Consider the following 22,897-nt stretch of genomic DNA (forward strand, 5'->3'; position numbering starts at 1 on the left):
AAAATGGGAATTTGTCCGTGGTGCCCGGCACTGGGCCGGGAGAAGCCAGCCGTGTCCGGCAGCGCAGTTCCGTGCCGAGCAGTGCTGTGCAGTGCGGTGTGGCCGCCCGGCCCGGGCGCGCAGGGGTTACAGGGCGCTGCCGCTCCCCGCCGGGGCGGGCGGGAGCCGCCGCCGCTCATCCGGGAGCGGCAGGAGCCGCGCGAGGCAGGCCGGGATCTGCCCATATCCGGGCGGCTCCGCGGCGGGGACACTGACAAAATGGCGGCGCCGAACTGAACGGCCCGAGGCGGCGGCGGGCGCTGGCGGAGGGACCGAGCGGGCGCTGCCGGCATCGCCGAGGGGCGGAGGAAGGAAGGGAAGGGCCGCGGCCGGTCGGCGCCGTGCGGGCGGGGCCGAGCTCCGAGCGCCCGGGGCGCTGCCGCCGCCGCCTTCTCGCCTCAGGTAGAGTCCGCCGTGCGCGGGGCCGGAGGGGGGTCGGGGCGGTAACGGGCCCGCTCCGGCTCGGCCCGGCGTCCTGGGCCCGCTGCGGGACACAACCGGGGCAGGAGCCACCTCAGGTCACGGCCTGGGGCCGGCGAGGCGACAGAAGCGCAGGTGTCCCAGCGGGGCACGTTCGGGATACTCCGCCCGGCCGTGAAACCCTCCTGGCCTGCGTGTCCCGGGAGGCCGGGTCCCGCTGTCCTGCAGCGATCCGTGCCGGCCCGAGCAGTGCAGCGGGGCTGTGGCTGCCCTGCAGTTGTGAGCCCTGGAGATCGCTCCGAGGTGCGTCTGGAATTACTCCTGCTGCTCCCGGGAATACGTGTATGTGTACGGAGAGGAGCTGTATCCTGCTAAAGGAGATAGCAGAGCGTAAGAATGGAAGCAAACCGAGCGAATGCACAACGTTCCTCGTGTTCAGCTGGCCTCTGGTTCTTTCCAGCTCTGGCTTCTCTGACCATATGTAGTTGTGCTTATGTGCTGATTTCAGGGTCCAGTTTTCTCCTCATCCTATGAAAACTTTTAGCATTAGAAATGCATCCTTTGGGAAATTGCTGTTGCAGCTCAATGACTTGTTACCTGAAAGAAAAGCCTCCTTTAGTTGGTCTGAACCAAGTCCCTACAAACCTAATTTTATGACTTGTGAAGTCTCTGTTAGTTTCTTTATCTCTAACAGTGAAGCATTGTGATCATGTATAAAATGAGCTGTTAGAATAGATACATGAGGGAGGGTACCATGATACATCGATATGCGATGTTCACTACTCAGTTGGAAATACGGGCATTGAAAGTATTTTTATAAGGAATTTTAAAGTTAGATTTAAAAGCTGTGTATTTTTTTCCCTCAGAAAATCATGGGAGTCATTGACAGTTGCATGTTGCCATTCAGAGCATCACAGACTGGTTTGGGTTGGCAGGGACCTTAGAGATAATCCAGTTCCAGCTCCCTGCCACTAGACCAGGTTGTTCCAAGCCTCATCAGGCCTGGCCTTGAACACTTCTGAGCTTTCATTCGAGCTCTTATTTATATAAGTCCAATCTTTTGTGATTATAATGTAAAAAAAAAAAATGAGGTGGGCTTTTTTTTCCCCTTACAGTTTGACCTGTAAAAGCAAATACTGTATTCCTATACTTTGAATAGAGGTGAAACATTATTTTGTTCAACTCCTTTAGGGAAGAGAATTTAATCAGCAAAAACAGCTGCATTAACAAACAGATTATTTAAGGACACAAAACTACAGGAGGGAATAGACATCAGTTCCCATGGATACAGTTGGTGTTTGGTAGTTAGAAGTACAAAGTTGAGATCTATTTCCTACTCAGCAGTCAACACTCCCTTCCTTTAAAATGTGTGCCAGTGTATATAAGCAGAAGTGAATTTTGTGAATTTTGAGATTCATATTTAAAGCAAGGTGAGCTGTAGTAATTAGTGTTTTCTGGAGGACTAATTTAATTTGTTTTCTAAGAATTAAGACTTAGTTTAACATGTACATGCTGGTACCCCTCAGTGCTGCCAAAAGGAACAACCCACCAGAAAAAAGTTACTTATTTGGGTAGGTTCCTTAGCTTGGTTTATGCTGTGTGGCCTTACAAACAGTTACACTGTCTGTGGTAAGTGCTGGGAGATAAGTGGACTGGATGGTTTACACTCCTAAACCTAAACTGCTGCTAAAAATTTAGAGTGCAGCTTTATTTTCCAAGAGTGCTGCTGATTTATGATTTTGTTCTCCTGTTAATTTAACCTTGATTTCTCTTAGGGGGTGTTAGATTTACCTATTCCAACTACCCGAGGTGTAACCATGAAGTGAATGCTGCCATACCAGATGAAATTTGTAAAATATGTAGGTGCAAAACCCATTTTCTCCTGAATTCCAGGCCTTTGGAATTTGTTAAAAACATAAGTAGGGGTATTTTGTCAAGTTCTTACTTCATTTTCTTTGGAAAAAGTTTTCTTTGGAAAAAGTATTTTCAATGTGGTCTTAAATACCGCATGCTTGGAAAATTATTTTGAAAGTGGCCAAAATGAAATTACATTTTAATTGCTCTCATACTGTACTTGCTGCTGATTTCTGGATTTCTTAATACTTTGGGCAAAATTTCACTGAAGAACTATATGCTATCAGACTGTATTAAACATATAATTACCCAACTACATTCATTTAAGGTTTCAAAGCTATCACAGTGCAAAGAAGGATTGTGAATGCAGTTATACCCCTTAAGATTTAGCAAGTTTCATAAGAAAACTTCTGTTATTTTTAAAATGGTTCTCCAAGGAGAATGGGATTAAGTGGATATCCCTTAAGTGTTTCTTTTTGCAGTCCTCATTTATGTATTACTTCCCAGCTTTCAGATTTTATTCATATATGGATAGCACGAGTATTTAATTCATATAATTTGCATGTGTTCCAGGGAATTCTTTTTCCTATTAACTTGTCATATTTTTCCTCATTTGCTGAATCACTAATTGGTTTGTGACAGTGCAAGTATTACAGAAATGAAGCCTGAATGAAGAAAGAGTGACTTTTTTGTAGACTGTGTAAAATTTGGATTCTTGTTTAATTTATGTCTACAATGAGAAACGCTTAGCAACACAGTAGTAAAGGAGCTGTGAGTTGGGCTTCAACATTTTTGTTGCTTTTGAAGAAAAGACAGAGCTGAAACATTTAGTTTATCTTGCACTGTCTTAGTAACTGATCTTCCTCAGTAGAGACTGACAAAGTTGAATTTCATGATACTCTGAAGAGGAAAATGCTCTGCAGTTTCTTGTGTTTCACTGAGGTTGCTTTATCCTTTGCCATGCAGTTGCAGTAATAATTAGTGCCCAGCCTGAACACAGAGATTTGAGTTCTCTGCAGACACGGGGCTCTTTCCCTGATGAGTCAGCGCCTTCAAAATGCAAACGTTTTTTATTTGGCTTTTGGCAGAAAATTCTGTTTCCCTTACCAAATGTCATAGCTATGCTCTCAGTGAATTTGATGCTTGAGTTGTTAAACAATTTTACAGTAAAAAAAAAATCTGATCAAAATTTTCTTTGTTTCTTTTCCTGCTCTCATTTTCCCTTATGTAAAATAAATGTAAAAATTACTTGACTATTGATGAAGCCTGGTTCAAGGAGACTTGAGCTAAGAGACTGTGAAAGCCTCAGAATGTGAACCCTTAAACAGATGCAAGTAGCAGATGATACAAGAAGTCATAAAGTTGCATGTGATGAGCCAGGCAAATGTTTAGTTTTAGCAAATGTGACTGCTAGAGAACGGATAAAATCGCTGTAATTAAATGCTCTTACTGGTGTACTTCTCACTCCCATCTTTTGCTGGAGCTGGATGTCAGAATCATTGAACAGCAAGGTTATTTGATCTGTATCCTGGCTGACTGGGCAGCAGAGTTGGCTCTTTGGCTACAAAGGTGTTGATGGGGAGAACATAGGTGACAAATGGACGCAGGAGAGGGGGCAGGCAAAGAAGCAGTGCTGGCACGCACTAGTGGTTCTTATCTGCTCTTGCAAGCTTTGCCCGCCACTCAGAGCTCTTTACTATGCCCACATGCTTTGCAATTCAGGACTGTGTAGACTTGAGGCACCTAAAACATTAGTTGTTAACAGACAGTTAAAACCCAACATGGTGTGTAAATTAGTTTGAGTAAAGACTACCTGAAGAATTCACTTCGCATGCTTACAGTATCTAAAGGCATTGCTGCGTGTGAATGTTTCGCTACTCCAGTGCTACACTGTGATTTTTTTTACTGCTCTGTTAAATGTGATTTGTTTTGTTTTGTTAACAGAATAGCAGTTTTGGGTTGTGACAAACTCCAGCACTTCAGGAACCAAGGTTTCCAAGCGAAGAGCCGCTGCTTTCACAAGTTCTGACATCAGCCAGTCTTCCTTGAATTCTGGTGTGTGCGAGTCCTTGGTGGAGGTTGCATATATACATGTTTTCATGAAGAGAAGTGAGAAGCCAGAAGGTTATAGACAAATGAGGCCTAAAACTTTTCCTGCCAGTAATTATACTGGCAGCAGCCAGCAGATGCTACAGGAAATACGAGAGAGCCTCAGGAATTTGCCTAAACCCTCAGATGCTGCTAAAGCTGATCACAGCATGGGCAAAATGTTACCTGAAGATCCTAGACAAGGCCGAAATCCCCCTAAATTTGTAACATATCACAAGGTTTTGCAGGAGATAAGAAACTCACTTCTGCCTTTTGCAAATGAAGCAACCTCAGCTGTCAAAGGAACATCAGAAGTTAATCGACAGATGCTGCAAGATTTGCAAGCTGCTGGCTTTGATGAGGTGAAGTGTTTTATTTTAAGGATTTGGTGTTCTGCTAGCTATAGGCTATTAGTGCATGTTGGAGGGGGTGTTGGTCAGAGAATGTTTGAACAGCATGATAAGCAAAAAGCTTCAAAATCTGGTAGCTTTCTGATTAAGACATGAAACTGGTAATAGTGGGGGGTGTTAAAGAGGACTAGAAGGATTTAGAGAGACTTGGCTTTGTTTTTTTAAGCATCTTGTCCAGATTGTTCTTATGTGGTAGGTTGTTTTAATTATTTATATAGTTTTAGGCAGAGAGAACTGGACTCTCTAGAACATGGATTTTGCCTGTGATACTCAAAGTAATTTTGGGTTGTGCTCAGTTAAAATAGGTTGATAAAACATGGCGATTGTAAATTGAAAGGCAATACCAATTATTTTGGAAAATAATCTGAAATGTGATTTCCAGGAAGGAAAAATGAATACACTTAACATCTCCTGTGTTTTTACTGAGACCTGCACATCACATAAATCACACTTATTTTCATGCCTTCTTTGTAAACCTGGGTACAAAAGCATGTTTAAAAAGAGCTAGCAAACCACTCATCTTGCCAAAGGAAAAAGGCACAGTACCACAACAGGGATTAACTTTTCAGGCGTGCACTGCTTGCAATAGTGACCAGCTCATGAGTTCTGCTGTCTGTGATGCTTTGATATTTACAGAGATCTACCCCTACCACGAGTGAGCTTCTCCAAAACTACCAACTGGCTTTTCTTCAGCACCATCCCAGTGCCAAGTACTGATAGTGACTTTTCATGTTCCTTTTACTTGATCAAATACACAGTCCAGACTGTGTGTCAGGAAGAATGGAAGGATTTTATAATGATAAATGATTTTTGTAATCATTTGCTCCAGCTTTGTGATTCGTTGCTGAGGTTGAGGGAGTTTTGTTGCTGTTGTTGTGTGGGATTTTGGGGCAAGGAGGGGTGTGCATTCGTTTTTCCAAAGTAGATTGGTTCGCAGCTCCGTTTTTACAGATTTGAACCTGCAGCTGGTTTTGCAGACTGAAGGTTGTGGTATGTGGCTGGACAATAAATTAGAAAGGTAGCTTAAGTTGGTATTTTTGTTGGATCCTTTGTATCTTGAAGCCTTTTGCTTCTACCCTTTGTTCTTGGATACAACTGCAAATTCCCATGACACTTGTGATTATATGGGGCTTTTTTCAGGCACAGTGCCAGCATAAGCCCTTTCTGCCATGTGTTAACCTACAGTTGTGTTGCCACAATAGGCCATATGGCACTGATCCACGTGTGTCCCTAGGAACAGATACAGCTGAAGTAGGAAAGCATTTTTCTTGGTCAAGAAGATTCAAAATGTATTGAATTTTTTTTCAAAATGAAATATCAACAAATGTTCTTGTTATTTCTCCCCACCTCTCAGGTAGTAGTTAGCATTAAGGGGTGAAGTGGAACAGATAGAAATCAATAAGTATCAGGTGTGTGTATACAGATACATACATATATATATGTATAATAATCAGGGTAGGTTGCTATTCATTGCATTTGGGGTTTTTTATCCTAAATATCTTACAGAAAATTTTGCTTTTGCTTACTATGGTTCAAGTTAAATCCTTATATGTTCTGTGTATGGTGATATTCTTTAAGACATTGACTGCTTCATATCACATAGGTGACCAGATTTTTGAGCTGAAAATGTTATGTCTGCTTTTTCTAACATCAGCTAGTCCCTAAAGATTGTGACAACTTTATTGTATAGGCTTTTTATTATAAAATCCTTTTTTAAGGGTTGTATGACCACACTGTTCTATCTAGATAACATGATTTACATCAGACTGCAGTGCTTAAACTGGTTAACTTTTCTTCTGAACATCCAGATTGCAGTACTATTTTGGATGATCTCTTCTGGAGAAGACATTTTAAAAGTAGTTCTAAAACACTTGAGAGAAATCAATATTTGTAAAATTACTTTGGTGAAATTAGTGGAGGATATTTGGCTAAATAACCATGATTTTTGGTATTTTTTTATAAATAATTTTTTGTATATAATTTTCTCTTTAGGATATGGTTATACAAGCTCTCAGACAAACTAACAACCGTAGTATAGAGGCTGCCATTGAATTTATAAGTAAAATGAGCTACCAGGATCCTCGTCGGGAACAGATGGTTGCAGCAGCAGCAAGACCTGTAAACGCAGGTATGAAACCACCAGGTAGGTGTATCCATGGTGACTCAGTAACTCACTGAGTATTCTTATAGCTGAAACACAGAATATAGTAAATTTTGCCTTCATGTGCCCACAGTAGAACAGAAATGCTGAGATACAGGGGTTTTTTTGCCTTTAAAAAACAGCATTTTACAGATCTGATGTAATCCTTCTGAGAGATAGGCCCGTTTGACTTGAGTTTCTTAAGCATGATTTTATAACTGCATGGTTTTATTACTGTGCAAAACATTTTATACAAGGAATGGTATTCAGATCTCATTTTGGTAGTTTCTGTTACCTTGCTGATGTGGTGCCTGTGTTTTGTTTTGTGTCAGGCACCACTTAGAAATAAGTGCTGAGCATTGAATTCTTCTTTAAATTTTTTGTCTTTCTTCACACTCACTCCCACACAACAGCATTCTGTATGTGTATTTTTGTGTATGTATTTTTCTATGTGTGTATTTATATATGATATAACTATGGTATTTGTATTTTAGGATGTGATGTTTCAGGATCCCTCTCTGCTTAATTTCCTGCTTTGTTCCAGCTTTTGTTTCTATAGTTTTTAAGGCACGCTCAATGTTCTTAAGAGATGTTAGAAGAGGGACTGTGTCTTTATTAGCAGAGTCAGAATTTTTCCACTTGCTATTATTGCTTTCTGAACAGATGATAGCATATTTTTTTAATATGACTTGATGCCTTTTTAGTAGCATACACCTAAAAAAAGAGTAACTTAAAGCGCAGCAGAAATGCTGAACTTTGATTAGACTAAAGTTGGGTGCTGAGCTGCTAGCACTGGAGTTAGATTTTAAATCAACAATATAGATAGGAGGAAAAATTAGTCAGGAGTTGCAAAGAACAGTGTCATTTTCCTTTAGTCTGTTAAGCAGGATTAGTTGGTGCTTGTATGAAGTTCATAGGTAAATTCCACCATTTAGACATCGTTTTCATTGTTACCTGCAAAAATAGAGTAATTAACATGTTCTTTAAGTGAGGACAGGGTGATTTTCAGCAATTAAAGTACTGCATGTGTTTACACATATTTTAGTGTTAGCATTATAAAAACCACAGTAAGACTGCCTGCACCATCAGATCCTTGTATATTTTGTTTATATGATGCAAAATAGCATCTGCAAAGTAAATATATAGCAGGGTTTTGCTCTGTAAATTTTGCATTCATACAGTTTTAATTTTTGCCTCTCTATCTACAACACTTCTACTCAAAAAGATCCAACTTTTAATTTTAAAGTACTTAGTCAGATTCTGTCTTATGGGAATATAACAAGTCTGAATGATCTGTATGCATATAAGGGTGCAAGCCTTGATTTTACAGCATTCAGTTTAATTTAAGAACACTAAGTGTTTTGCAAATGTTAATTGGAACATAGCAACATAACATATTTTTCCATGCTATTACTTTTTATTGCATTTGTGCTGAACATTCTGAGAGTTTCTTGTACTCATGATTAAAAATACATTGTGTGACTAATAATTTTGCACGTTACCATTTTTTTCAATTAAATTTTACATTTTTACTGAAGCAAAATACATTTTCAGAAAAGTGATTTCTGAAAAATCACTTTCTGGTATTATAGTTTTATAGTTTCAATGTGAGGGGTTTTTTCCCTGTTATATGAACACTGAGCATATTAGCATGCAGTGCTGTATATTAAAAGTTTTCATATGAAGTACAGTGGATTATATTGTGTCAGCGAATTCAAGTCCTGTTTCTGTAGTAATTAACACAGAAGAACAAAATATTCAAAGCAGTCAATAGGAATAATTTCCAGCAATGTAAATGCTGTGTTTTCTTCTTGTGGAAGCAGGGGCTGTGCAGCAGTCGGTGAACCGCAAGCAGAGCTGGAAGGGTTCTAAGGAGTCCCTGGTTCCTCAGCGGCACGGCCCTTCCCTGGCAGAGGGTGTGGTTTATCGCTCGGAAAGTCCCAGCTCGCAGCCTGATGTCGGAAGGCCGTTATCTGGATCTGGCATTGCGGCGTTTGCTCAGGCCCATCCTGCCAATGGACAAAGAGTGAATCCCCCACCTCTGCCGCAGATACGGAGTGTCACACCTCCTCCTCCACCTCCTCGGGGCCAGACACCCCCTCCAAGGGGAACTACTCCTCCACCTCCTTCCTGGGAGCCAAATTCTCAAACGAAGCGGTACTCTGGAAACATGGAGTATGTGATCTCCCGTATTTCTCCAGTGCCACCAGGAGCATGGCAGGATGGTTATCCACCTCCACCTATGAATCCTCCTCCTATGAATTCATCCGCACAGGGGCAGAGAGGCATGAGTGCTGTCCCCATTGGCAGGCAACCGATAATCATGCAGAGTTCTGCCAACAGCAAATTTAGTTTTCCCTCAGGAAGAGCTGGAATGCAAAATGGCAATTGTCAGGCAGAATTCATAGTTCACCAGAATGTGGTGTCTGGAAATTCGGTGAGTCGCCAGCCACCCCCATATCCAATGAATCCAACCAACAGGCAGAGTCCCACAGCACTACAGATGCAGGCAGGAGGATCTGCTCCTCCTTCGGCATACACCAATGGGAATATTCCTCAGGCAATAATGGTGCCAAACAGAAACAGTCACAACCTGGAGCTCTACAACACCAGTGTGGCTGGAATACCTGCATCCTGGTCTCAGCCTTCCCCCGTGCAGCCGCAGGCGTCGCCGGGCAATGGGCACGACATGCCCGCGTGGCAGCCCAGTATTCCCGTGCGCTCCAACTCCTTCAACAACCATCACGGCAGCAGGCAGAGCCACTCGGGCAGCTCGCAGCCTTCGGCCACCACGGTGACAGCCATAACGCCCGCTCCCATTCAGCAGCCAGTGAAAAGCATGCGCGTGTTGAAACCAGAGCTGCAGACTGCCCTGGCCCCCACTCACCCTTCCTGGATGCCGCAGCCCGTGCAAACCGTTCAGACCATTCCCTTCTCCGACAGTCCCTCTACCAATATGGCAGTTATGCCTCCTGTTGTGGAAGCTCCAAATTACCAGGGTCCCCCACCACCTTACCCCAAACACTTGTTACATCAGAACCCTTCTGTCAATCTGTATGAGGCAGGACCCAAGCTCAGCAAGGAGGAGCCACCTCCTTTAGCCAGGGAGGATGAGAATGAAAAGAATTACGAATGTGTTGATTCAACAGATAAAGAAAAGAAGCAAATTACAACCTCACCTGTTCCTGTTAGAAAAAACAAGAAAGATGAAGAAAGAAGAGAGTCTCGCATTCAGAGTTATTCCCCTCAAGCCTTTAAATTCTTCATGGAGCAGCATGTGGAGAATATACTCAAGTCACACCAGCAACGTTTGCACCGGAAAAAACAGCTAGAGAATGAAATGATGCGGGTAAACTCTTCCTTCTTTCTGAATCTATAACTGAACTGTTCTTGTATTACTTTTATAGGATATGTCTTAATTGTAGAATTAAATAGTACACATAAGTAGAATATTTAGAACTTTAGTATTGAAATCTGTTTTTAATCTTTGTATTTGAGATGTGACAAGTTTCTTCTTTGTCTTGTTTATATATTTAATTTTCTTCTTAGAAATTGATTTTTAAGTAAGTTTTTTTGGATATCTAAAGGTAATTTGTATGGCCTGCATACAGTAAGGTGGCAGAAGCAAAACAATTGTTACATGAACTGAGATGTAGCTACATGGCTCATAGCTTTTTGTTATGGGTTCTATTTAATCCTGATTTTTGAGTTATAGGCAATATTTAATGATTTATAAAAATACTTAACTTTTTTTAAAATAAGTACTGAAGGTACAAGCAAACTGGGGACAAGTTCCAGGCTAGCTAGTGTTCTTATATAGATATGCACACAGTGATATTTTTTACATTCTGCAGTTTGTTACCAGTACAGATAGTTTTTTAAAGTTCAAATGAAAAAAAGAAATTAAAGGTTAGTTTTGGTTCTTTTAGAATGAAAGAGATGGTATCTTTTGTCTAATTATTTTGTAATCTGCACTGTAAATGTATTTTAAACAAGCGCAATTGAAGGGCATAATTATAAAACAAATACATGCAAAATCAACTTTTTTGTGCCTGCATGGAGTCAGGCAGGTCTATTTTCTAGTATTTCAGTGTTCTGTTAAACCAAATCAAAAGGGTAAAAACTGGAGCTGACAAACATATATAATTTCAAAAGAGAAAACAGTGAGAGGTAGTAAAATTAAGATTTGCAGAAAGGTGAAATTGAGATGAGTCACACAAATATATTTCCTAATGATTGTAGTTGAAAGTTTGACATAAGTATGATGTTCTTTTTTATTTATTCTATGAGAGTATGTATTTGGCTTATACCACTTTCTTGCTGTTTTTTTAATCTGTTTTTTCTTACTCTTTGAAAATTCTTACTGTAAGCTGTAGTCTTTTGTAAGTGTTTGCTTAATCACAAATATGTAAATGTTAGCAAGATTTCATCCTGGAACTCTTACTAGATCTTTATTCTTAGTCTTTTCTCTTTCCTTTTTCACTTCACTAACAGCTGATTTAAACTGTTAAGGTGTGGGAAGCTTTCCTGAACTCTGTAGCCTCCATCCCTGTGTAGACAAGTAAGATTCTGAAGCAACAGTGTTTCTTAAGAATAGCATGATCTCTTTTTAGAGGGCTTTGCATGCAACCCTGCATCAAAATAAGCATGAATTTATTTTGGCTATTTTTGAGTACTTAAATGTAAGATTATAATTAATGTTGATTTGCAAACTTCACTTTCCCTTCTTACTGTGTTGTGTTCTGTAGCATCTCAGAATAAGTATTACTTATATAAAAGCACTGATATAACTTTTCTTGATATTTTTCTTGTGCTTTTAAAGCACCTTAGTAGGGGTGTTTTATAATATTTATAATATTAATGCTAGAGTTTTAATAATTTATGCTGGATTTAAAGCTGGGATGTTTAATTACAGGTTGAAGGGTGGAAGATGGGTTATTGTGCTGCAGCAGACCTTTTTCATAAGCACACAGGAGAGGAATGCCATAACACTAAAGTATATTTTGGGCCTTCATGAGAAGGAGAAAGGGAAATTATTTATTTTCAGAAAGTTTTAAGAAGATTAAGCAAGTATTGAATCCCTTCTTTTCTGCCCTTTGAATTTTGAAAGAAAAAACCTCAGAATGCACCTGTGAAAATACCAGATGCTGTATTTCTAGCATATGTGACATATTTCTATGGTGTCAGGTCTCCTAGGACCTCAGTGGTCTCAAAAGTGTTTAATTTAGATGTGTGAGTTTGGCCAAGAGTTACAATAGGTGTCTTTCCTGCAAAGAGAAGCTTAAGTCGTCCTTTAAGGCACAGCAAGATGAGAAGGAAGCAGAATGAGAGCAAACTGTGTGATGATAGAGAGCCAGTCAGGAAAGTGTTGATGTCTGACATCTTCGTGAAATAATTGGAGCTACATGTGCAGAAAGGTTTGTGCAGCTGACAGTTTGGTAATTTTTGGTAAATGCTGAAACTGAGGAGAGTTCTAGGGAAAATACAACAATTCAGACAGAAAGTTTGTAGTTAACATTTGGTTTAGTGGATGACAGGGAAAAATGAAGGTGGGTTGAGGGAAGAGATGACAAATTGCAGTACTTGGGCTACTTTTTTTTACTATAAAACGGTTCAGATGCAAGAGCTAGAGAGCAGGTAGAAGAAAGCAAAGCTTTCCAAAACCAGGGGTTTGGACACTCTTTGTATGTCTTGCAGTGATTAATCACTGTATTGACTCTCACTCCTAGGGAGTGTTGCTATGTAGGTTTTATTCTTTGCCAGTTTTGTTGGTGATGGGTGGGGTTCAGGAGCTTTAGGATTCAGGTGGGCCTTAAGAAGGTGACCTACCATTGTCTGAACTTTACCAGGCTCAGGTCTTCAGCTGTCTTCTTGGCATTTATAAGTCTTAAAAAAATCCTTCCTTCTGTGTTGAAGTGTGCCTTAAGTCTGTTCATTTGTGGAAAACTTCAGATGTTTTGTGGGAACTCAGCACATCACTCCTGATGTCCAGAGTTGCCAAGGTAACCCTTGGGGGGGCTCAGAAATCCTGGAATGTTGCCAGAAGTGCTTGGTGGTTGGATTTTGACCCTGCACGGGATGTGCCACCTATATGAGGACAAGAGGATCACTTGGGGATAAGTGGTGAAGGAATTGATTATTGACAGGGTGAAAACACAGGTTTTGGGATTTTGGTACAGGGGGGTTCTTAGGAGGCAAGATGGAGGAGTTAGGGCGTGCCCTGTCCTTCTCTTCTTCTTGTCATCCATCTTTGATGGTGATGCTGGCACTTTGAGATTGGTTCACACTAAATCTGCACTTGTTAATAAGGGTAAAAGGTATTGGAAGGTAAAGGTAAATATCTTATACGTAGTTTTTAGCATAAAAATAGACGACCGCCCAGTGGGAGGTCAGTGTGCCCATGGCTGTCTTGCTGGGCAGACCTCTGTCAGGCTGGGAGACGACTTTAGAGATAAGAATTAATAAACAATATTGAAGACCGAAAAATCTGAAGAGTGCACTCGTCCTTTGGAGCGCGGGCTGTCCCAAGGCCATCCTGCGCCTCACCGGGCAGAGACAACAGGCCGAGAGCGGAGAATGCTTCTGTCTTGGAAGACAGTACGCGCATGTTCCTACAATAAGACAATTTTTTGATTCAAAACATGCAGTTGAACCTATTACCCACACCAGTCTTGAAACTGCAGCTAACCAGTCCTAACTACTGTCTATCTGATGTCTACAAAAAATTTTGTCTCAAATTTGAGACAGTCTTCCCCATTTCAGTCCTACCAAATTTGTATAACTTGTGAAATTCATTTGGGTAGATGAGCATATTGTATGCCTTTTCCTAATTGCATCTCCTTTGGATCCATTTTTGCTATGATGCCTGTAAGAAGTTTTATGTTTTCTAACAGTATTTTCTTTAATAGGTGGCATATAGTAACTTGTGAAAGCATTTTTAAGATACTGAATGATATCTAATTGAATTTTTTTGCCTTTTTTGTCAGTCGCATCTCTTATATTTTGTTTCAAGGTGTGTTGGAAGTCAGGCAAGGCCAAAGTCATCTATTAACATACGGTCTATACAGGCCTAAACTAGTTACTTAGTCCTATTGATGGTTCTGAATACTGCTATGCCGACAGTATCTCACATATTTGAAGCTTTAAAGAGATGGAAGCAGCAAGACTTGGTATCAAGAATCAGTAACATGTTACAGTAAGAAATGGAAAGCTTTTAGAATAGTGCTTGAGTACAGTTGAGATGTCTGCAGGGGCTCAGTGTGGCCATGTTTGAATTTATGATCAACATGTCCATGAAAAAATAAGGAAGTATGCTATAGGTTGAACTTGGAAATCATTGGTGTGGGATGGTGATTTCAGGCCAGGTAGGCAGATAAAATAATTGGGATGCTGTGAGAAAGGTAGCATATAGTAACTTGAAAATGCTGTCAGAAAACAAAAGAAGGAATGAATGTCATGTTACGTAGTGATAGCGTCACAGAGAAAAAAATTTAAAAAATTGAAGATGGATTTTATTCACATTAAAACAAAGAAGGATTATTGTGATTCCAGGCTGTGAAATTTGCCAAGAAAAATGGCAGCAGAATTGAATGGGATTCTTAAGGGAATTGAAACCAGCAAAAATATACTGGGGGGGCACGCAGGTTGGAGCACAATGAGAGTGATCAATGTGGTTCTTGTAGATAAGGGTTTCCACGCTGTAGGTGATGAGTTGTGTGTGGTCTGTGAGTGTTTCAGCTGTCAGAATGTTGGTGGCATTGGCTGGAACAGCAGGGATGTTCAGTCAAGATAGGGATATGCACGCAGATAGGCGCCAAGAAAAGATTCTGTTGGGAGGAGTGAGCCACTTCAGAAGGAGGGTCTCTGCTCAGCTGGTTCCTAGGCAGAGTGGAGAGCAGTGGTGAGAGTGTGAGTGAAGCCCTGCTAGAAGGGGGTGTGTTGTGTGATAAGAGGGAATATCAGTTGGTTCAGGCATGTTGCAGAGGTGTTGGCAAGCAGTGGGAAGCAGTGCCAGTAGGGTCTGTTTTGGGTGGCTACACATGGAAGTGAGAGAGTGAGAGGGAGTGCATACTCCCTCCTGCAGCTGAAATTCTAGAGCATGGTCAGGAAGTTCAGTGACTTCTGCTCCAGTTAGTCTGCTTTTCCCATGGCAGCTCCTTAGCCCTCAGCAACTTACAGCTCCTAGACATGTCTTGGCTTTCTTTAATGCTGTAAAGAGAATCAGGGAGGCAGCTGATGCACACTCTTACTCAGATAATATTATTTGCAGTGGTTTTTATCAGTAATTTGTAAATTACCATTCTTAAGAATGTAGTAGTCCCTTCTCTAGAACCTCCTGGTGCATGGCACCTTGTGCATTTTGCTGTTGAAAATTATCACATTTCAGTTTTTTGTCACTCCTATATGTTTTTATAGAATTCTAATGTGTAAATTAAAACAAAACCAAATCCCTTTAAGTAGTATTTCTTGTGCTGTGTATAAGTATTTGGTTTGCTTTGCCTAAGCCTTGTAATTAATTATGAGAAGATCACCAAGAATTAAGAATACTGTTCACTCTTCAGACTTAACTCTGTTTGCTGCACAGGTTGGATTGTCACCAGAGGCCCGGGATCAAATGAGGAAAATGTTGTGCCAGAAAGAGTCAAATTACATTCGGCTAAGAAGAGCTAAAATGGACAAGTCAATGTTTGTAAAAATTAAAACCCTGGGAGTTGGTGCATTTGGAGAAGTTTGCCTAGCAAGGAAGGTGGATACTAATGCTCTATATGCAACAAAGACTCTGAGGAAAAAAGATGTCTTGCTTAGAAATCAAGTTGCTCATGTTAAAGCTGAGCGGGATATCCTTGCAGAAGCTGATAATGAATGGGTAGTTCGACTGTACTATTCATTCCAAGATAAGGACAATTTGTACTTTGTAATGGACTACATTCCAGGAGGTGATATGATGAGTCTCCTAATTAGAATGGGTGTCTTCCCAGAAAATCTGGCACGGTTCTACACAGCAGAGCTGACGTGTGCAGTTGAGAGTGTTCATAAAATGGGCTTCATCCACAGGGATATTAAACCTGACAATATCTTGATAGACCGTGATGGTCATATCAAACTGACTGACTTCGGGCTCTGTACTGGCTTTCGGTGGACCCATGACTCCAAGTACTACCAGAGCGGTAAGAGAGATACAAGTATCCTTTACAAGGAATTAAATTATAAATGAGTAGAAAGATGACTGCTGTTTCCTTTATGAAAAGGTTTAAGTAGGCTATTCAAAATCCTACTTGATTACTTGAAGCAACAGCTAAAGAAAAAGGTGGAGTTAAAGAGAAGTCACAGTTTTGAGAGTGGTAAAATACAGATTATGTGAGTTTCCAAAAATAAAAACATACCTTCAAAAACAAGATTGAAATTACTTCTGATTAGTTTTTCTCAAAATGTTACATACCTTAGCCCAGACTGTTACACAGTCTTTGGTGAGAAGATCAAGATTTAAAATCTGATTTTGTAAATTTTTTTGCGATTTATATGTTAGAGGTTTATGTTTATGGAAGTGTTAAAACAATATACACCTTATACACACAATGTAGTGATGTTAGGAAAAATCTGAAAAGTATTGAGATTGGTATTTCCTCATAGTTATGTCAAAAATTTGCTTTAAAAAATTGTGTCCTCAGAGGTTAGTATTTTATATCCTAAACAAAAATCAACACCTTGATGTTGATTTCTGTTTTAACTCTCAGCTTCAGTATTGAAACTGAAACAGATTCTGTCTTGTAACACAGAATGTTAATGGATAAAGCAAATTTCATACTAGAGAAGAGCTAAAGTAACCATACTCAGTTTTGGCATCCTTGTCCCTCCCTGGCAGGTGACCACGCCCGTCAGGACAGTATGGATTTCAGCAGCGAGTGGGGTGACCCGGCCAACTGCAGGTGTGGGGATCGGCTGAAGCCGCTGGAGCGCAGGGCGGCGCGGCAGCACCAGCGCTGCCTGGCCCACTCCCTGGTGGGCACTCCCAACTACATTGCACCTGAAGTGTTGTTACGGACAGGTAACGAGTGTGCTTTTGTGCTGCAGTCTCACTGCAGAGTGGCTGCTACTCAGGTGTCCTGCTTCTCTTCTCCCCAGGATGTGATACTTTAACACAAAAAAAAAATATTTGTTAATATGGAAATTTTAAACATTGAATTATCTGCTGAACTTTTTAGTTCTTAGAAATTCAAGATTAAAACTGTACAAAGGCTTGACTACCTTGTTTGAACTTTATTTCAGGTTACACACAGTTGTGTGACTGGTGGAGTGTTGGAGTAATTCTCTTTGAGATGCTGGTGGGGCAGCCTCCATTCCTGGCACAGACGCCACTGGAAACACAAATGAAGGTAACTTTAAAATCTGGTATTAACGGTCTGAAAAAGGATTGAAACTTACATAGTCTTACTAATTTATAGTGAAAAGAAAGGTAATGTTTGAGGGCACTGCCTATCCAAGCATGTTATAAACTGAAGATTTTCAACTTTGTTTTTTTGGAGGTGCACTTGATTTATAAAGAAACTTCTAGAATCACATTTGTAACTTACCTGGTCGTACAGTAAACATGCAAACTAAAAACAGCATCTCATCTCAGCCTTTCACTGTTTGTATCTGTTCCAGTTGTTGTTTCCCTTCCCTCTTCCAGTATTTATGTGTTCTTTTCTCACCTCTTGACTTCCGTGCTTGTTTGCCTGCAGAGGATTTCCTTTGGTGATGTACCTGGAGGTGTTTAGCATAGGAAAGTGGAGGAGCAGCAGATGATTGCCTGCTCAGGGCCACTGACAGCTCAGAGCCTTTGGTCCTTTCCTTCCTGAGCCCCTACTGTTTCAGAGAAGGCATCAAGGCAGTCTTCTGCAGGTGTCATTTTTTGCAAAATTGCATTCAGGTGGCTCAAATATAGGCAGTGTTGATTTTTTTTGTTTTTTTAACTTGAAATCTCTTAGGCTTTACAGTACATCAAATAACTCAAAACTCATCTGCCTCATCTTTTTAGGATTGTAAGCCATGTGCCTAATCTCAGGTACCAGGTGCTGGATTTTATGGTATCTTTGTTGGTTTATAGCTGTGTCTTCCGTGCCAGACTCTAGTTTAGATTTGGAACATGAATAAACTTTGCCTGCATTTTGCCAGATTTCCAGACAAAATATTTCTTGTCTTTCTGAAAGAGCAGTTTCATGTTTTCCCCTCTACTGTGAAAAACCTTAGACATACTGAATTATTTCTTTGTGGTCTTTTGTTTTGTCGTTTTAATGTATTTTTCCTTTTATTTTTTAATTATAAATAAATAACACATCTTTTTGCTTTTAAGGTTATCAACTGGCAAACTGCACTTCATATTCCACCTCAGGCTAAATTGACTCCCGAGGCCTCTGACCTCATTATTAAGCTCTGCCGAGGGCCAGAAGATCGTCTGGGCAAAAACGGCGCAGATGAAATAAAAGCTCATCCATTTTTCAAAACAATTGATTTTTCCAGCGATCTGCGGCGACAGTCTGCTTTCTACATTCCCAAAATTGCTCATCCCACGGACACATCCAACTTTGATCCGGTTGATCCAGATAAATTGTGGAGTGATGATGATAAGGAGGGGAACAGAAATGATACCCTCAATGGGTGGTACAAAAACGGAAAACATCCTGAGCATGCTTTTTATGAGTTCACCTTCCGAAGGTTTTTTGATGACAATGGCTACCCATACAACAATCCAAAGCCCATTGAGTATGAGTATGGTAATTCCCAAAACTCAGAACAGCAGTCAGATGATGATGATGATCAACAGGCAAGTAGAGGAGTTCAGAGTCGTGATCTGGTTTATGTTTAGTAGAGCAATAAAGGTCAAAAATGAAATAATCAATTCTGCAGCTTTAGATTTTGAAGTCTCTTCCTTTAAGAGAACTGAAAGAAGATTGCTAGGGTAAATATGTGCACACTTCTTTTTCTTCACTTTCCCTCTCTGTATATTTTGTTTCCCTAGAATACAGGGAAATGCTTCTTGAGAATTAATTTATTCCAGTGATGTTAATTGTTTAATTTAGAAGAGATTTGATGTTAGGTTTAAAAAAAATCACTTGAATATTAAATCACTTGAATATTGATATTGGTCCTCTGTACTCTAAGTACTCAAAATAGGAAATAGTGATTTTTTTTCCCTAAGATGCCTGGTATCTATTTATACATTTAGTGAATAATTTTAGAGAACAAATCTGTGCTTCAGAATTTTTAATCACAGTTTTTCCATGCATTGACCAAATATAAAACTTTACACTAATAATATTCTCTGATACATTTCTGAAGAGGAAAAAAAAAGGCTGCTACCCTCACTTCTCACTGTATTTAGCCTTACTATTCACAGTGTTGGAAAAACAGCCACGTACCTGGTGAAATGTTTCCAGCTGCTGTGGGAGTGGCCTAGTTCTAAGCTTTGAAACAAGAAAGTGTCAGTTTTAGCTATAGTATGATTGTAAGATAATAAAACATTAGAACTAGTGTTTTGTTAAATAGTAATTGGATTTGATATTAGTAACACTGTAGCATGTGACTGGTACTCTCAAAGCAGGACTGCTCACTCAGAAACAACTTGATTGTCTCTTGTCATCAGTTCTCCTATAGATGTAGGAGGAAAAGAAGCCTTAGAAACAACACTTTCTGAAATCTAGTTCAATTTTCTGACTACAACCAAACTGTAAAATGTGTACAGTGCTGCTTTAGTTGGAATTTTTAGTTTAAAAAATAAATTTTAGAGTAGTGTCTTTATGATAAATTTGAGATAGTAATGGGAAAATATTCTAAATTATGACTTTTGAGACTTGTTGTGGTGACCCATTTGCCTTGGCAGGAAGAGTTTGCTCCTGGTTACACAGGCACTGAGGAGAAGGGCTGTGCACGGGTCTGTCTGAGCTGGCAGTACAGTTTCAATGCTCTGTCTTTCACAGCCTGGTTCAGAACAGAATTAGGAACTTACAACTGTGCCTTCTGCATTAGTTTCCCTAATTTCCAGCAGTAGATGCTCAGGTATCTCTTAGGGTCTCATGGAGGGTACTGAGCCTGTTGAGGTTATCTGGAGCAGGGATGGGAGCATCACTCTAAGCGGCTTCACTGAGACAAGACCAGGAGTTAAGTGTTGAAAGGCAGAAAGAATTATGGTTTTGCCACTATCCTTCTTTTTCCTAAAATAAAAGCAGTGGTAAAAAAAAGAATGCACTATTTTTAGTAAACTTAATGTCTTTTGAAACATTTCTTCATTGGAATTTAATTCCAATGGATAATCTAATAACATGCATGTAAGCATTACTGCTTTCCTAAATTATTATTTGTGCCATTGCAACTATCTAAACATCATGAAACTGGTGTTCATAGCTGTTCTTGCAGCCAACATCAGTTACCAGTTTACTTTTCTCACCAGGCTGGTGTGTTTGCTTATGGCCATTTGTTGTCTTTCTGTGCTCCGGTCCGTGTCTTTGTTTGTGCCAGTGCAACTGTCTCTAGTGCTGTCCTAAATACTGATCACTGAAGAAAGTGCTTGTTGGTTGTCATTTGGAGTTTCCTTTCTTGTGAGTGTGGTCATTTGAGCTATCCAGCTTCTGGTGTGGTCCAAAAATGATTTTTATTGACATAACTGAGGGAACTGCAGCAGGTTGGCAGTGAGGAAGCTTCTTAAACGTACTTTGGCTCCGAAGAAAATATTTGTGGAAGTTCACCCCTCTGCTCTGAAATGTTTATAATGGTTAGAAGATGGTTATGAGAAGTTGTTTTGTCAAACAAGTAGTTAGTTAGTTGCTTACTATAATGAAAATGAGTTTGCAGCTTAATAAAACAATCACTGCTCTGCCTTTCCCACAGCTGTTGAAATAGAGTAGCTTTTAAGATTAATTTCATTTAGCTTAATTATTGTAAAATGGCTGCAGTGCATAACTACTCCATTTTATATATTATGTAAAAAAGATTGCTTTTCATGTAAATAAACTTTAAAGATTATCCTCCTTCATAGTAAGTATCCCAGTAAAACTGGTCTACTTGTCTTGGAGCAAAGTGTAATATATTGCTGGTTAAAGGTAATTTAATCAAGCCTGCCTCACCATTTTTGAAGTGTGCAGAGAAAATAATATCAATTCATTAAAGTGACTCTTAAAATTGCTTTTTCATCTGAGTATATCTCTCCTCTGCCTGCACTATACTATGGTGTATTCCTGTTTAATATTATTACTGATCCTAGGCAGTTTAAAAGTAATTCTAAAAAACAATAAATAAGTGTCCTGCAAAGGCACCATTATTCTAAAAAGAAAAACCAATTGTTTTTATTAAAGGAAATAATTGATTATTTTAAGGACATGTACAAGTACTGAAATCTTAAATACTCTTTTGCCTTTTTTAAACAAATACGGCAAGTGCTTACAACTTTAAAATTTGGTAGATGCTTCTGGCATTTTCTAATATCATGTGTTAGAAGTTGCAATGTTCCTTGTTTGAATTTCACCACCTATATGCTGCAGTATTATGTATTTCCTTGCAAAAAGTGCAGTTCATTACAGTCCAGGTTCTCCTCTGAGAAAGTTAGTTACACACAATTGTTGTCACAACTCTCCAAACTCTCCAGCACACTCTGCCTTACCCATGTTTTGAAACTTGACGTTTCATACATAGATTCAGAGTCTGTTGAGATTCTTCGTAGTTGCTGCTTAAAACATGGGTGTTTCACTGGTGACCTACAATGGGGATTGGTTTGTACAGGCAGTGGAGAAGAGAGGCTCCCAGCCAGCAGCTGTAGAATTCTGCAGTAAGTTTTAGTTCAGGTTACCTTTACTTTGTAAAACATGAAAACAAGTTTCTCTTTTATGTTCCCTTGTATACATATTAATTGTATTTATAAAATGTTCTATAACCCTATAACTTGTATTGTAAATACTATTTGTTATTCAGTGGCATTCTATCCTTGGGCAGGCCCTCTTGCTGTATCTTTTCTATCCTCAATTTGTCATAGAATCTATAGAATTTATGGCTAGAAAGTCTCTTTGAGACTGATGTATCTTCCGCTGTTGCAAAAACTGTGAGTGGGAATGATTTATTTAGACTCCTTTTAATATTATTCAGCTGATAGGCAGTGCAGTGGGTGGGTTCTTAGATTATGCTGCTGTCACTGAAGATACTATTAGGCTTTTGTTTCAGATGTCGTGAGTGTTTCAGATCAGACCTTTAAATCTGTTTGCTTTATTTCAGCCAAAGCAAAAAAGATAATGAATTGGGTCAATGTCATAGTAAAATGTTTTGAATGCCTTAAGATGGTCATGATAAAGGCACTATTCAAGTTTACTGATTTATATATATATCTCTATAGATATATATAGACATACTCTGTGTGTATATGTATATATAATGTCCTTTTTGTATTATAAGACTGTCAGTTCCTTTGGATTCTCCTATTAAAAACCATCCCACAATTCTGCTTAAGCGGATCATTCATTTATTCTGTGTCTAGCTGGTAAACGTAACAATTTCACATTATCTCATGGCCATAGTAAGTTATTCACCTTTTTTTTGAGTATTCTTTACTTGTCTCAACCATGACCTGGGCATCCCCTCTTGCCAGGTCTCTGCATTCCTGCAATCCAGCTACCTGTGTGCCATATGAATGGCCATTGCACTTTTGGGTCTTAGGGGCTTATGGGGTGCTGACTTGGACCGTGATCTCCAAGGCTCCTGATGTTCATATGAAAGGAATGTGCATCTTTGCTGACTTTTCCAGTAGGTACACTGGAGCATTCATCCACTTCATCCAGGAGTGCCAGGTTTCCAGTTTGTCAGGGCCCAGCAGTTGAGCAGTGGAGAATTCCTTGCCCCTGCTGACTGAACACACAGCATGTGTGTTTGATCTGGGGACAGGATGTGAGTGGGTGGTTGCATTGACACCTTCTTAAAAGTTATTTTA

General features: G+C 39.9%; 1 protein-coding gene across 4 annotated transcripts; it reads left to right on the plus strand.

The window, feature by feature from the left end:
* Positions 1-403: 403 nt before the first annotated feature.
* Positions 404-22,396, plus strand: LATS1 (large tumor suppressor kinase 1). Of its 4 annotated transcripts, none has more exons than XM_058021372.1 (8): positions 404-441; positions 4,258-4,763; positions 6,804-6,954; positions 8,772-10,300; positions 15,536-16,118; positions 16,814-16,996; positions 17,218-17,324; positions 18,284-22,396. In XM_058021372.1, the coding sequence occupies exons 2-8, from the start codon at positions 4,413-4,415 to the stop codon at positions 18,794-18,796; spliced, it is 3,417 nt and encodes a 1,138-aa protein (XP_057877355.1). In that variant the 5' UTR covers positions 404-441; positions 4,258-4,412; the 3' UTR covers positions 18,797-22,396. The 4 variants fall into 4 exon arrangements, with proteins under 4 accessions (XP_057877355.1, XP_057877356.1, XP_057877357.1 ...); XM_058021373.1 differs by having other exon boundaries at positions 8,775-10,300; XM_058021374.1 differs by having other exon boundaries at positions 6,804-6,939.
* The last annotated feature ends 501 nt before the right edge of the window (positions 22,397-22,897 follow it).

The sequence above is a fragment of the Melospiza georgiana genome, chromosome 3, assembly GCF_028018845.1.
Source record: "Melospiza georgiana isolate bMelGeo1 chromosome 3, bMelGeo1.pri, whole genome shotgun sequence".
Taxonomy (NCBI): Eukaryota; Metazoa; Chordata; class Aves; order Passeriformes; family Passerellidae; genus Melospiza; species Melospiza georgiana.

Coding starts and splice junctions, on each gene's coding strand:
- LATS1 (XM_058021372.1), top strand. CDS start 4,413: ATGAAGAGAAGTGAGAAGCCAGAAGGTTATAGACAAATGAGGCCTAAA. Junction 4,764..6,803: donor AAGCTGCTGGCTTTGATGAG/GTGAAGTGTTTT, acceptor TTTTCTCTTTAG/GATATGGTTATACAAGCTCT. Junction 17,325..18,283: donor CACTGGAAACACAAATGAAG/GTAACTTTAAAA, acceptor TTTGCTTTTAAG/GTTATCAACTGGCAAACTGC.